At 39.0% G+C, this 14,095-nt stretch overlaps 4 protein-coding genes across 4 annotated transcripts; 2 read left to right on the top strand and 2 right to left on the bottom strand.

Moving 5' to 3' along the window:
- Nucleotides 1–831: 831 nt before the first annotated feature.
- Nucleotides 832–3,450, bottom strand: LOC105674411 (tubulin alpha-1 chain). The gene is made up of 3 exons (XM_012370696.2): nt 3,090–3,450; nt 2,383–2,605; nt 832–2,266 (listed from the first exon to the last, which is right to left on the bottom strand). Exons 1-3 carry the CDS (start codon nt 3,090–3,092, stop codon nt 1,140–1,142), a joined length of 1,353 nt encoding a protein of 450 aa, XP_012226119.1. The 5' UTR covers nt 3,093–3,450; the 3' UTR covers nt 832–1,139.
- A 1,283-nt stretch (nt 3,451–4,733) lies between these two features.
- On the top strand, nt 4,734–7,367 carry LOC105674414 (E3 ubiquitin-protein ligase TM129). The gene is made up of 6 exons (XM_012370699.2): nt 4,734–5,357; nt 5,446–5,695; nt 5,781–5,970; nt 6,042–6,236; nt 6,309–6,454; nt 6,527–7,367. Exons 1-6 carry the CDS (start codon nt 5,156–5,158, stop codon nt 6,648–6,650), a joined length of 1,107 nt encoding a protein of 368 aa, XP_012226122.1. The 5' UTR covers nt 4,734–5,155; the 3' UTR covers nt 6,651–7,367.
- On the bottom strand, nt 6,737–12,128 carry Polr2B (RNA polymerase II subunit RpII140). Its single transcript, XM_012370695.2, has 7 exons — nt 11,961–12,128; nt 9,886–11,821; nt 9,589–9,811; nt 9,037–9,498; nt 8,607–8,949; nt 7,382–7,640; nt 6,737–7,300 (listed from the first exon to the last, which is right to left on the bottom strand). The coding sequence occupies exons 1-7, from the start codon at nt 11,986–11,988 to the stop codon at nt 7,015–7,017; spliced, it is 3,537 nt and encodes a 1,178-aa protein (XP_012226118.1). The 5' UTR covers nt 11,989–12,128; the 3' UTR covers nt 6,737–7,014.
- Nucleotides 12,129–12,438: 310 nt separating this feature from the next.
- On the top strand, nt 12,439–14,027 carry Dus4 (Dihydrouridine synthase 4). The gene is made up of 3 exons (XM_012370800.2): nt 12,439–12,776; nt 12,847–13,044; nt 13,248–14,027. The coding sequence occupies exons 1-3, from the start codon at nt 12,700–12,702 to the stop codon at nt 14,020–14,022; spliced, it is 1,050 nt and encodes a 349-aa protein (XP_012226223.1). The 5' UTR covers nt 12,439–12,699; the 3' UTR covers nt 14,023–14,027.
- Nucleotides 14,028–14,095: the final 68 nt, after the last annotated feature.

Here is a 14,095-nt window from a genome sequence, read left to right as displayed (position 1 = left end):
CGTTGTACAAATCGATAATTCGAGCAAGTAATGATTACGTTTCTTCGTCTGTGGTTGATGCGATGAGGTGTTTTCACAACGTATATATTTAGTACAAATAAAAAAAAAAGATCGGCGTTGAAACTTTATCTTGTTATTTTGTTATACATAGATTCGAGTATATATGTAGTCAAAGAAACTGTGAAATGTAATATTCTAACGCGATTTACATATTCTAAAATAGTTTGAGCATTGAGATTATAGATCACATTCATGCTCGAAGTGGCTAGGAAGACTAGACAAAATACGTGATAATGTGGAACGAAATAAAGCGCACACATCTTGGGTTAGAGATTTGTTTTTCTCGATGCATGCGCGAAGTGATGATTAACGACGATATATTTTATTTCGTATTTTAACGTGATGTTGATCGACCATGATTATTACTCTCTCGCTATTATTATTTAGTTTATCATTAATATTATTATTACGCTATTATTAGTTTTATCACTAAGACCAATAAAAATTACCATTGCCGCGCGACCGTTATATTTAGACCAAAACAAATTGCACGAGACAAACTCGTGGGGCAATATTGAATTGTGTGTACGACGTGCTTTCTTCTTCAGAATAACAGTTTATCCTGAGATCGCACGTGCTTCATACCTGACCTAGAACATTTGAAAACATTTCATCTATATATACTTTCTTCTCACCTTATTCTTCTCATCCCTCACTTGTGGTATTCATGTAATAATCGATAATAATTGTACAATCGAAGACATATATTAATGCATTCTATTGTAATTGGTTGATATAATATATAAATAATATTGCAAAATACACGAGAAATTATATTTTTAGATGTGCTTATATTTCGTTAATTATTTCTTTCATGCAGAGTCGAGTGATAATTTATTTTTAAAAAAATAAATACACTGTCGAAGATTTCGCTTATACATATCGCGAGATACAGAAGATAATTTAAATCAAAAGCAAAAATGAATGCAGTAGCTGTTAATATTTGTAGATTTGTAGATTGCGTCATACAAAATTGAGCAAAAAGAAAACTAATCAGTGGCGTAGACTAAAGTAATAATAGGTAGCAAGGATCATAGTAAAAATATATGAAATCAAAGGTAAGAATTTTGTTCGGTGATTTAATATTCATCCGCAGCATCACCCTCGCCATCGGTGGAGTCCATACCGACTTCCTCGTAGTCCTTTTCCAAGGCGGCAAGATCCTCACGCGCCTCGGAGAACTCGCCCTCCTCCATTCCCTCGCCGACGTACCAATGCACGAAGGCACGCTTCGCGTACATCAGATCGAACTTGTGATCGAGCCGCGCCCAAGCCTCGGCGATCGCCGTCGTGTTGGACAGCATGCAAACGGCGCGCTGCACCTTGGCGAGATCCCCGCCGGGAACGACGGTCGGCGGCTGATAATTGATGCCAACCTTAAAACCCGTAGGGCACCAGTCGACAAATTGGATGCTGCGCTTAGTTTTAATGGTCGCAATCGCCGCGTTCACGTCCTTCGGTACTACGTCACCTCTATACAACATGCAGCACGCCATATACTTTCCGTGACGCGGATCGCATTTCACCATTTGATTCGCTGGCTCGAAGCAGGCGTTCGTTATCTCAGCGACGGAGAGCTGCTCGTGATAAGCCTTCTCCGCGGATATTACGGGAGCGTAGGTGACCAGGGGAAAATGGATTCTGGGATAAGGCACCAGATTCGTCTGGAATTCCGTCAAGTCGACGTTGAGTGCGCCGTCGAAGCGCAGCGAGGCCGTGATCGAGGATACAATCTGACCGATCAGCCGATTAAGATTGGTGTAAGTCGGCCGCTCGATGTCCAAATTACGTCGACAAATATCGTATATAGCCTCGTTGTCGACCATGAACGCGCAATCGGAATGCTCGAGGGTGGTGTGCGTCGTGAGGATCGAGTTGTACGGTTCGACGACGGCCGTGGACACCTGGGGCGCCGGATAAATCGCGAACTCGAGCTTCGATTTCTTGCCGTAGTCAACCGACAGCCGCTCCATCAACAAGGACGTGAAGCCCGAACCGGTGCCGCCGCCGAACGAATGAAAGATTAGAAAGCCTTGCAGTCCCGTGCATTGATCCGCCAACTTGCGAACACGGTCGAGCACGAGATCCACTATCTCCTTGCCGATCGTGTAATGTCCCCGCGCGTAATTGTTGGCGGCGTCCTCCTTGCCGGTTATCAGTTGCTCCGGATGAAACAGTTGTCGATACGTACCGGTGCGCACTTCATCTGAGGGAGCATCGCAAGTTAGATTCAATTGCCCGATCGTAATTTTTTTTTTTTTTTTTTTTTTTTTTTTTTAAACACAATAATTCGATAATAAAACTATTATTTTTCGCGCGTACCGACTACAGTGGGCTCGAGATCGACGAACACCGCCCTGGGCACATGCTTGCCGGCGCCGGTCTCGCTGAAGAAAGTATTGAAACTGTCGTCACCGCAGCCGAGTACTTTGTCAGAAGGCATCTGTCCGTCCGGTTGAATGCCATGTTCCAAACAATACAATTCCCAGCAAGCGTTTCCTATTTGCACTCCCGCCTGTCCTACGTGGACTGATATGCACTCACGCTGCAAAGTATCACAGCAATATTACACGACGCATTTCGGCAATTAAATTTACGAAAGAATTCTAAAAGCTAAATGCAGAGAATTGCTACGTAGATAATGAATATACATTTACGCGGGATACCGTACAGGACACAGATATCAAATTGATCGAGTCAAGTGGAATAGTCAGCGTTAAAAAAGCGAGTTAATGAAAAACAAATCGTTCGCAATATTTGCTGCGTCGCATCACGCAAATTGTTCTAAAAGTAGCAATAGCGTAATGCGACAGCGGACACATCCGTAGTCATCACTTGCGCCAATCGAGAGAGCACTGTGTTAAATGAATCGTGAAAATTATGACTTTGGCGAAATTAAAGTATTAATTGGATTACTAGATTATTTTTCGAATTATGATAAAAGCTGCATTTTCACACTTTTTCTACTTAAAAAGTTAATCTAAAAAATGAATACACATGATTATTTATTGCGAGAAACAAAATCTTACCATTTTGAAGAATGCTGTTCACTGTAGAACGAAGAAGATATGAAAATTCCTGAACTGTGATGCGAAAACACCGTGAAACGAAATGGCCGTTTGAACAAAGCTGGCTATGGAGCTCCTTCAAACGATCTTGACTCACTGAGGCGTGCAAGCTGCGCACAACGTCTCTTATAGCCTCGGTTTGTACCCGATTTACGCTTGCTTCGAGTCTCGAAGTTCGAGAGTATACCGCTATCAATGACACCCGTCACGCTTCGTATCCGGTCTATGTATGTAGGATTACGAGATTACGTAACCACATTTGCAATCGATTTACAATCATGCCAGTACGGGCGTTATAAAGTTCAACTTTTTGCAATTTTCACATAGCCGTTGTAGCCGTTGTAGCCGCTGTAGCCGTTATACCCCCTCCACTCTTTTTACAATTTACATTTCATATTGCGCATGACGTTGCATGTCAACGGTTTTGCACTGTGCGTTTTACCGTTTCTCAACGTATCCAAGCTGTACTTTTCTTTTCTAAAAAGCTAAAATAAACCAAGAGCTCATTTCGAAGCCAAAACGACTCAAGAACGTAGACACGGGACAATTTTAGAGAGACACGGCCAACGAACTCTGTAGCTATTAAATGCATACATGCTTCCATCTATATCTGCTTCCGCTTGGAATAGCTCTGTGTCCTTACAGCGTATCCATTGTATCCGCTGAATGATAGATTTACCTTGCAAAGAATAAAGCGATGTCGAAGCAACGATGCAAAACACGAGCGGAACAGTAAATGCATTTAGTAAATCTTAATCGGCGTTTTAGTAAATATTCCATGAAAATCTATCGCGAGTCCATAGATGTCAAGTAGAGTACTTATTTGTGTAATAATTATATCATGATTTGCCAAAAAGAAATGTGCAATATTGAAATAAAGCTGAGGCGAGAGCTAACATAATCATACGTCGCAGATTATATCTGACAGTAATTTTTTTCATTAGGTCACATGATACATATATTGCCATAATGATTCATTTCTCAATTTGGTACAGCTGGCATCACTGTGGATCCATGTTCGTTGCCTATTCATTGTCAGCACGCGCGAGAGCAACACAATTATATAGATGTAGGTGCAGCTGGTGTCCTTATAAGGCCAGAGAAACGTCGACGGCATTCGAGCGCTCAATGGAGAGTAGGCTGCGCGAGAATCCTGTAGCTTCCCATAAACGCCTCAGCTCTCGCTGCAGCTTTATATCAATCTTGACTCACGTATCTTGACTTTGAAAATGTTAATTTCCTGTGTTTACCTTACGTAAGCGCATAACGTGGCTTGCAAAGATGCTTTAGCTTCATCGGGAATGCGAGAAGTAATTCATTATGATTGCTTTGCGCAGACTCGGTATAATTTCGATACAAAAAAAATCTCTGTAATTATTAATATTTGCGGTATTCAAAAAAAATAATGCAAATAATGCATGTAAACAAATTTATAGGCTAAATGGGTTAAATGCTCCGCAGGCAGAGCGCCGCAACTTGAACTATTTTGTCCAAACTGCGTTATCAGTACACGATGCGTATTAAAAAAAGTATCTTTTACTATCAGTCGAAAAATTGACGCAACCATGTAATTGCAATTATGAGACGAGCGTAGATGATGCTGTTGAATAGAGATCACTGAGCATTCTGCTGAAAATGCCACAGTGGCCGCTTTTAGGGTATCTCTGTTTTTTATGTCATGTGTGATAAAAGATATATATACAATATACATATATATTGATAATAAACAGACAAATACATATATTGAGTGAAAAAAATCGAAATTTTGTCCGAGACCGCGGCTGTCATCGGTTCTCGGTAACCGGGTTTTGCCGGAGTTTTTTGCGGTACCCAGTTGTCATCGGTTGTCCCGCAACATGTTGTAGAAGAGTACTTTGAACCGAACGTAACCTATCGTCATGTTATTGCGTTCTGACGAGGCGAGGTGGAAGAGATAGTGCTAAAGGAGAATTTTGCGAAATATCGCAGTGCATCTAAATAAATCCGGCGTTGCTGTCACAACAAACGGAAGCCTTTCTCCATGAAAAATGTCCGCTTTAATTTTCTACACTTTATTTTATTTTTTGATGTCCGGATGCATCGTCTATCCGCCGACAGAATTCGTCTCGGCGGGGCTCACCGTGAAAGATATCTTCGCAAATTGGCTTGGTAGCGAAAATGAGTTTTTTATACAGTATCATATCAAAAGAAGCATAGTTACGTTAATCGTACACTCTATGCTGCCTTTGGGTAATAGGCATGTTTTTAACAAATGTTCGTCCACTGCTTTCTTATTATTTACGTGAACTTTCACAACGTATTACTTTCCTTTGCACAGGCTACATTTTAGGATTAATTTTCTTTGGTCACGTGAACGTCACAAAACTGTTTCTCACTGATGGAATTTCCTTTGGGCTATTGATCACTGCTTGTGCCACAATTGGTCCGCTTTATGCATTGAATAAAATCTTTGAATGGTCTATACATAATTGGACTACACATCCGATAGCGCAAAATCTTGCTGTGTACAGTAACAATAATACATCATGGATAAGTGTCGCCTCTGACATTAATATAGAATATCGAAGGTTCATTCAAATACCTAATTTATTCTTAGGAACTTAAATGCTGTTGTAAGTACATTTATACTAAAGTAACACGATTTTATTTTAGAGTAGATAAAATTGTTATTGTCACAAATAGTATAACTCGTGTCGTAGCAACCGACAATTGGATTATTAAGATTACTCCTTATAAGTTGCAAGTGGCGCATCAAAGTGATGCAACTTTGGTTGTAAATAAGAGCGATACTCATTTAATGTCGCCCACGACGAGAGATCAAGTTCAGTTTATCAATATACAGGTATACAAATTATTGCACAGAATTACTCTCCACACAATTAATGTCATACTGACTTTCGCTTTACCTTTCAGGTGAAGCCTACGCGGGCGATGGCACGTGCATTCGATATAAGATTAAACGCATTGGATTTTAAGGACTTGCAAGATAAAGTTTCACGGCCAATTATTGTACTGCAGAATATAACTTTTCATAGGACCTTGTTGGATAGATTCATCGATACTTTCAAAGACGAAGTTAATAGAAATCCATTCTATGACACTGCCCAGGTATGCAGCAGTTCGGCTATTTGAATTCCTTTTCTCGATTCATCTTGAATCACAGTTATTGATTTGTTCCAGGAATTGGATCAGTGCATTGGATGCATGCAAGCATCCTCAAACATAAAATTAAACAAATTGTGCAGCAACACTGAAAATAGAGATTCCGACAACTGTATGACGTGTTACTGCCGTCCAATGTGGTGTATAGAATGTATGGCAAAATGGTTAGCATCCTTCACTATTATCAATCTTAATTCATAAATTATTTTGTACTCAGGTATTATTGTCTTAAACAGGTTTGCTTCGAGACAAGATGAGAATGCGCCGGAAACGTGGTTGTCCTCCAAGTGTACTTGCCCTGTCTGCAGAGCAAAATTCTGTATTTTAGATGTGTGTCACGTCAGGATTTTGGATCATTAATATCATAAATTATTTTTGATTGTTTTTGCAGAATACTCGCATCATAAATGTTTTTTTAAATATTTATAATGTTCAGTCAAACAATATAAATTTGAAGCTTATTTATTAAATATTTATTTGACATTCCGTGATGTACGTGTTCATACAAATGAATATATATTAAGCATCATTGTAGAGCCTCAGTTATCGCACAATTGAATAAGTTCACGGTTCACGGCGAGATCGATATAAAGGACAGCTCCGGGACTAATAACGTGGAATAGATTTCGAAATCCATTTTATTTTCTTACTAAAACAACTATACGGAATCTGTATATAACCTGATATACGAAAATCTAAAAGATATATATACATAGAATAAGAATTAATGTATCATAAGTCTAGGTGCGATATTCATCGCCATCAATTCCTGGAAAAGTAATTTTGCCGCGTACGGCAATCTGATTTGAGAAATCTGTGTTTTGTTTTTACAACCCTTGCACTCGAAGGTATTGTTCCGTAAATTGGCTATAGCGATTAAGCCGCAGAAATTGCATATGTGAATTCGATATGGATCTGACACCTCGAAAAGACGTTCTCTCAGAAATTGCGCCGCGCCATGAGAAATTTGACAATCTCGCTCCATTTCTCCGAAACGTAGTCCGCCGTCTCTGTAAATATGTAGATAAGCATTTCAATAGCAGTGGATAATTTTCATTAAAATAATAAGAGTTACAATGATGTGTAATTACCTCGCACGACCCTCCATAGGCTGTCTAACTAAGATCTGTACAGGCCCTCTCGCTCTACTGTGAATCTTATCGTCCACCATGTGCTTCAATCGTTGGTAATACGTCGGCCCTAAGAAGACTTGGGCGTTGATCTTGCGACCTGTGTGTCCGTTGTACATCACTTCGTTTCCTCGCAACTGGTAACCGTATTCTTGTAGAAGCGTGGAAATTTTTTGCACATTGACAGCATCATTGAACGGCGTGGCGTCACCGATCTCTCCTGAAAATTTATTAATTCACATGAGTCAACAACAGGGTTGGGAAGTAACTCGTTACTTGTAACAAAGTTACAGTTACAGTTATTTTTTTTCGGTAACTATAACTTAACTTCGTTTCTTTTTTTTCATTTATAACTGTAACTTAACTTAGTTACACATTTATGGTAACTAGTAACTAATTTAACAGTTATTTTAATATTCTATATACGATTGTATTAATTGTAAAAATTAGGGCCTATCCAGACACACTTGCATAGTCGCATAAACATATGCATTAGGAAAGGAACAAAATTGTCATGGAATTTGTCATATTAAGTGTAGATTCGATATTTGTTACATAGACGGATAAACGTATAGATATTAATTATGAAATTCAACAGAAATAAACAAATTCTCATTTAAAGAATGCACTGCCACCCAGCAATAAATTATCTTTGATTATCATATAAATATAAAGTTGAGACTTTAAGAAGAACTGAAACATTAGTCTACGATTTTTCGGAAAGTTACAACTGTTTGTGTGAAATTTGTAAATTTTTAAACTGAAAAATTTTAATCCTATAATTTTTATTCTAAGTGTATAATAATTTATTTTAAATTATTAATTAATTTAATATTTTAAGTTTAAAACAATTGTGATTTATTACATATAAAATAATATAACACAAAATTAAGTACCTATGTAGTATATAATAAGTTAATAAATCTTGAAATGTAAGATTCTTATATTTAAAATAATAGTGCACATTTATTGCAAAAAAGTAACTGAAAAGTAATGACTCGTTACTTTTTGAGTAACTAAAACTGTAACGTGTTACTTTTCAGAGTCGGTAACTTGTAACTGTAACTAGTTGTTTTTTTGGTGAAAAGAACTGTAACTTTAACTAGATACTTTTACAAAATAACTTTCCCAACCCTGGTCAACAATATATACATCTTGCTTGAACCGAAGATGAAAATTGCGTTACCTTTGTTGGCAGAAACCTTCCCCTGTATACATTCGATCAAGTGACCGATAGTCATACGAGAAGGGATGGCGTGAGGATTGATGATGATATCGGGTGTGAGACCTTCGCAAGAGAACGGCATATCCTCCTGCCTGTACTGAATCCCGCACGTACCCTTTTGACCGTGACGCGACGCAAACTTGTCACCGATCTGCGGAATACGTACGCTGCGCACGCGAATCTTGCAAAATTTATAGCCCTCGCTGTTCAACGTCAGCATTACTTGATCGACTATTCCGGTCTCGCTGTTTCGCAGGAAAGTCGACGCGTCGCGTTTCGTAAATCGTTTCGTCGTACTGTCCAGCTGCAAGCCAAAAGAATTATTATTCATCATTCCTTTTACTGATCAGATAATGTAAGTTTGTTGTTGAAGGGCGGAAAATCAACTCACCTCGTCGTCCGTTTCAGGTAGAGTGATCGTTTTTCCTATAATCACATCATCGCCCGACACTCGAATTCCAGGAGCGATGATTCCGTCGTCATCCAGCTTGTCGTATATCGCATTGCGCATTCCTTGACAAGTCAAACGCGAAGGTTTCTCGAACTGTTCTTCCTGATCACCGATCTTCTTCGATTCGGACTCCTTGTACGAGCGGTAGAACACTGATCGGAAAAAGCCTCTTTCGACAGCGCTGGCATTCAGAATGACGCTATCTTCTTGATTGTATCCGGTGTAACACAGGATCGCGACGATGCTGTTAATACCCGCCGGTAATTCACGGAACCTTAGATATTCCATGGATCTCGTGGTGACCAACGGTTTGTGCGGATAATACAACACGTGAGCTAAGGTATCCATGCGTACGTGGAAATTCGTAATATATACACCCATAGCTTGTTTGCCCATAGCGCTCTGAAAAAATAGTGGTCATTTTTATACACTCGATACTTGTAAAAATACGCAGAAACGAAGAATGAAATGCAGTGAGACGCGTGCGTATACCTGATAAGTATTTCTAGGACTTTGATTATGATCGGGGAAAGGAATAATGGAAGCGCACACGCCCAGGATCATCGCCGGATGAATTTCGCAGTGCGTATACGTCGTGCAATACGCATACTCCTTGTCCTGTCTGAGATCATCAGGTGACATGGCTATCATAACAGTTTCTTCCTCCAGTGTGTCAATGTATTCCACCACGCCGCTGCCCACCAATTCCTGCCACCTGTAAATAATGTGAGTGTTAACATCGTAAAGCCGAGAAATAAAAAAAAAGAATATCAAGAGCTTACAACTTACCCGTCGTTGTTATAATCTCTTTCTTTCAGCATATCGATGTGCCTCTTCTTTAATAACAGATTCTGTCCTTCCACTATGAGCAGTGGTCTACTAATTCTACCGGCGTCTGTATATATTCTTATTTCGCGATCCCTAATATCGCGGATCATAGATACTTCAGAGACGATGATGTCCATCTGTCTTCTCAATTTGCGCAGAGTAGCCATCAACTGATCTGGATCTCTGTGAATACCCACCCAGCATCCGTTGACGAATATTTTCGTAGCATCGGCGATGGCGCTCGGCGCTATTTCCTCTAAATTCTCCATCGACCACTCCTCCAAGAATTCAAGGATGGGGGAAGGTTGAGAGCCGACGCTTATGTACGCCATTAAAGCTAAATTCTTTACCAATCCTACAGCGGCACCCTCGGGCGTTTCCGCGGGGCAAAGCATCCCCCACAACGTGTTGTGCAATTGACGTGGCTTGGCGAGCTTACCGTCCCTTCCGATGGGCGAGTTCACTCGCCTCAAGTGCGACAATGTCGACGCGAAGGTCAGCCTGTTCAGTACTTGCGACACTCCCGCTCTTGCCTGATGCGCTTTTTTCTGATCGCCCCAGTTGCCCGTGGCGAGTGAATACCTCAGACCGTCGGTGATAATTTTCGTCTTAATGGCCAGCTCGAGATTGAAGTCTTTTCCACGATCTATAAACTTCTGTGCGTACAAACGCACTTCCTTCATAAGATTCTTGAACAAACCGCGGAACAGAAACGCCAACAGAGGTCCGGCTAAATCCAATCTCTTGTTGCCGTAATGATCGCGATCGTCCAACTCCCTTCGTCCTAGGGACGCCGACAGTAATCTGTGCACCATATAACCGAGGAAGTAAGCCTTTTTAGTTTCACAAAAATCACTTATGCCCACATGCGGCAGCATCTCCTTCTGCAAAATTTCTCTCGCGTATTTGATTCGCTTTTCCTTTGTCACGCCGGGTCTGGCGCCTCTGGTTCCGATGAAATTTAAGGCAACATTCTGTTCCTGTATAACAAAAGCTTCGTCCAACGACGGCTTCACCATTTCCATCATTTCGGGATCGTCGAAGTCGTAAATAATATGTTCCAGGATATCTCGATCGGCCACAAATCCGAGAGCACGAAAGACAACCATTATGGGAATCTCCTGTTTAATATATGGAATAATGGCAATAATACGTTGACCTATGGCAGACTTTTTAATGCTAGCACCGCTCTTGGCCATCATGTTAATCCATAAAGTTGAGGTGGGTCGCGAACTGTGCTCCAAGCAGGACCTGATTTCTGCTTTATAAGCATATTTACCATCTTTCATGCTGAATACGTAAACGGTATTTGTTGCCATTTTCTCTTGCGCTATAAGAACCTTTTCCGAGCCATTAATGATAAAATATCCGCCAGGATCCAATGGGCACTCGTTTAATTCTGTTAAATCACGATCGGATAAGCCAGCGAGCAAGCAGTACTTGGATCTCAACATAATTGGTATTTTGCCAATAAATGTTTTCTGATGTTGTGTTTCGACAGGATCCTCGCCATCTTTCACGATTGTTTTCGTAATGTCTACGTATAATGGCGCGGAGTACGTTAAATTTCTCAATCTGGCTTCATTAGGCATCATAGGGGACGGCGCACCATCTTTCTCCCAATGTGTCGGCTTCGATAAATAAATTTGCTCAAATTTCAACAAATGTCTCACAGGGTTCTCTATTTCGCCTGTAGTGTGTTGAGCCTCTGCTTGCAAATCAATTTGCGGCGAATCTTCTACTATACGTTGGACGGACATTTCGATGAATTCGTCGAAACTATCAAGCTGCTGTCGTACAAGACCTTTTTCGTCAAAGTACGCGTTAATAAGGATCCAACAGGCTTCCTGCCAAAGTTTCGACGAAATTTCCTCCGCATCTTCATCGTCATATTGATCTAGAATAAAATAAATACGTTCGATTTTGTGGATCAAAATTCGGAGTTAATCAGTAGATTACAGAGCGAGTAAACTTTTTCTTTTCCTTGATCTACATATTACACTTAATTTTCAATTTTATATCTATTATTCACTTACCATCTTCAAGACCAAATATATTACTCATTTTCACTCAGCCTACAAGCGCATGCAGGCTTTGAATCTATTTTTGTATTTAAAATGTCTAGAAATTTGCTCTTCGCTAAACGAACATCCAAGTCGAATGCAGAACTAACAACATCGGTACGTTGACTACCGGCTGACCACAAACTACACGGCAGTCTTCGATAGAATCATATCTAGATGGAATAACAAAATTTTGTTACGTCCGCTTTTCAATAAACGACAAAAGTTTCTAAAAGACAAATCTTTCTATTGGACATCGGATATCGGATTACGAACCATGCAAATGGCTTAGTTTACACCGATTGTTTAATACGCGTACCAAGTACTAAATCAGCTTCTTTGATTGGTGTAGATTTTACACTAAACGATTTATACCTATCAGAGAAGCAGATTTAGTATTTGGTACGCGTACTAAACAATCGGTGTAAACTAAGCCAGTATTTCATTACATTTATAACAGGTTAGTAGCATATTTTTCGTAGATACACATACATCTTCAATCTTCATACTTCATGCCGTTTTATGTTTTAATTTTGATTTTAATATAGCAACGCAGATAAATATATGTACGCGAACATGAGCATTAAGTTGGAGTATAATTAAAATTTTTATTCCTTCTTTTATAATTGTGCTCTTTTTTTTTATCCTTACGTTTATTTACACAAATTTGTTGCTTTTATGATCTGAGTAATCCAACAAAAATATAACCATAATGACTACTGATATAGTAGCAACATTAAAAGAGCCGAGAATGATAAAAATATGCGCTCCGATGGTTAGATACAGCAAGTGAGTTAAAGTTGCATTTTTCAAGCGAACGTTTTACGTAAATTTGTTTTTTTTTTTTTGCCATCATTAGGTTACAATTTAGAACACTTGTAAGACGGTACGAATGCGACATTTGTTTTACTCCTATGATCATGGCGGATTCGTTTGTGCAATCAGCAAAGGCTAGAGATAATGAATTTACTACTCATAAAGAAGATAAGCCACTTATTGTTCAATTTGCGGCTAAAACAGTAGAGGATTTTGTGGGTGCTGCAGAGATGGTTGCACCGTAAGTTTATCATGTACTGTAGCTATTTATATGCATATATATATATATATATATATGTGTGCATATAAATGCTACATATATATGTGCATGTATGCATATATGCATATATGTACATATATATGCAATTACATATCAGTAAATTATCAGTAAATTGAGCATCGAGAAGCTTGTTTTCTGTACTTATCTTATTTTGTAATTAATAGGTATTGCGATGGTGTAGATTTAAATTGTGGGTGTCCACAACGTTGGGCTATGAAGGAAGGATATGGAGCTGATTTGTTAAAAAAACCAGAACTTGTGAAAGATTTGGTATATCAAATCAGAAATCGTATTCCTAGTCCATTCACTGTTTCCGTGAAGATACGACTGTTAAAGGACATACGCCAGACAATAATGTTTTGTCAAATCTTAGAGAAAGCTGGCGCCTCATTTTTGACAGTCCATGCGAGGACTCCTGAGATGCGTAATGAACCTATCGATTTGGATAATCTTAAACTTCTTAGAGATTATGTACAGTTGCCTCTTGTCGCAAATGGTGATGTGAAAAACTTAGAAAATGCAGAATTTTTATTCAAAGAATCTAGGTGCGAAGGTGTAATGTCTGCAAGAGGTATTTTAACTAATCCGGCATTATTTACGGGACCTGCTGTTACCCCGCTTGTTTGCGTTCAAGATTGGTTAAACATCACATCAACTGTACCAACTGAATTTCAATGCTTCCATCATCATTTGGTATTTATGTTGGAAAAGATTCTACCCAAGAAAGATCGAATATTATTTAATAATTTACAAAATAAGTCATCGGTATTAGAGTTTTTAGAAAATTATTATAATATAAGACCAAACATTCAATCTAGTTCAATAGAATTAACTAAATGTAATTTTGATACCTCTTACATAGAACGTAAACAAAAATATACTGATTACTGGGAGTCTAATGACTTTTTAGGAAATATATTTAGTTCTTCAAATTCATAAAACAATGTTGTTTTTATTTTTATGAAGTTGTACCTTTAAATTCTTTTTATCTTGTAAAATAGATACAAGATGT

Source organism: Linepithema humile, chromosome 1 (assembly GCF_040581485.1).
Source record: "Linepithema humile isolate Giens D197 chromosome 1, Lhum_UNIL_v1.0, whole genome shotgun sequence".
Lineage (NCBI taxonomy): Eukaryota > Metazoa > Arthropoda > Insecta > Hymenoptera > Formicidae > Linepithema > Linepithema humile.
Note: the sequence above shows the minus strand (reverse complement) of the source record. Positions and strands in the feature narration are given on the sequence as shown.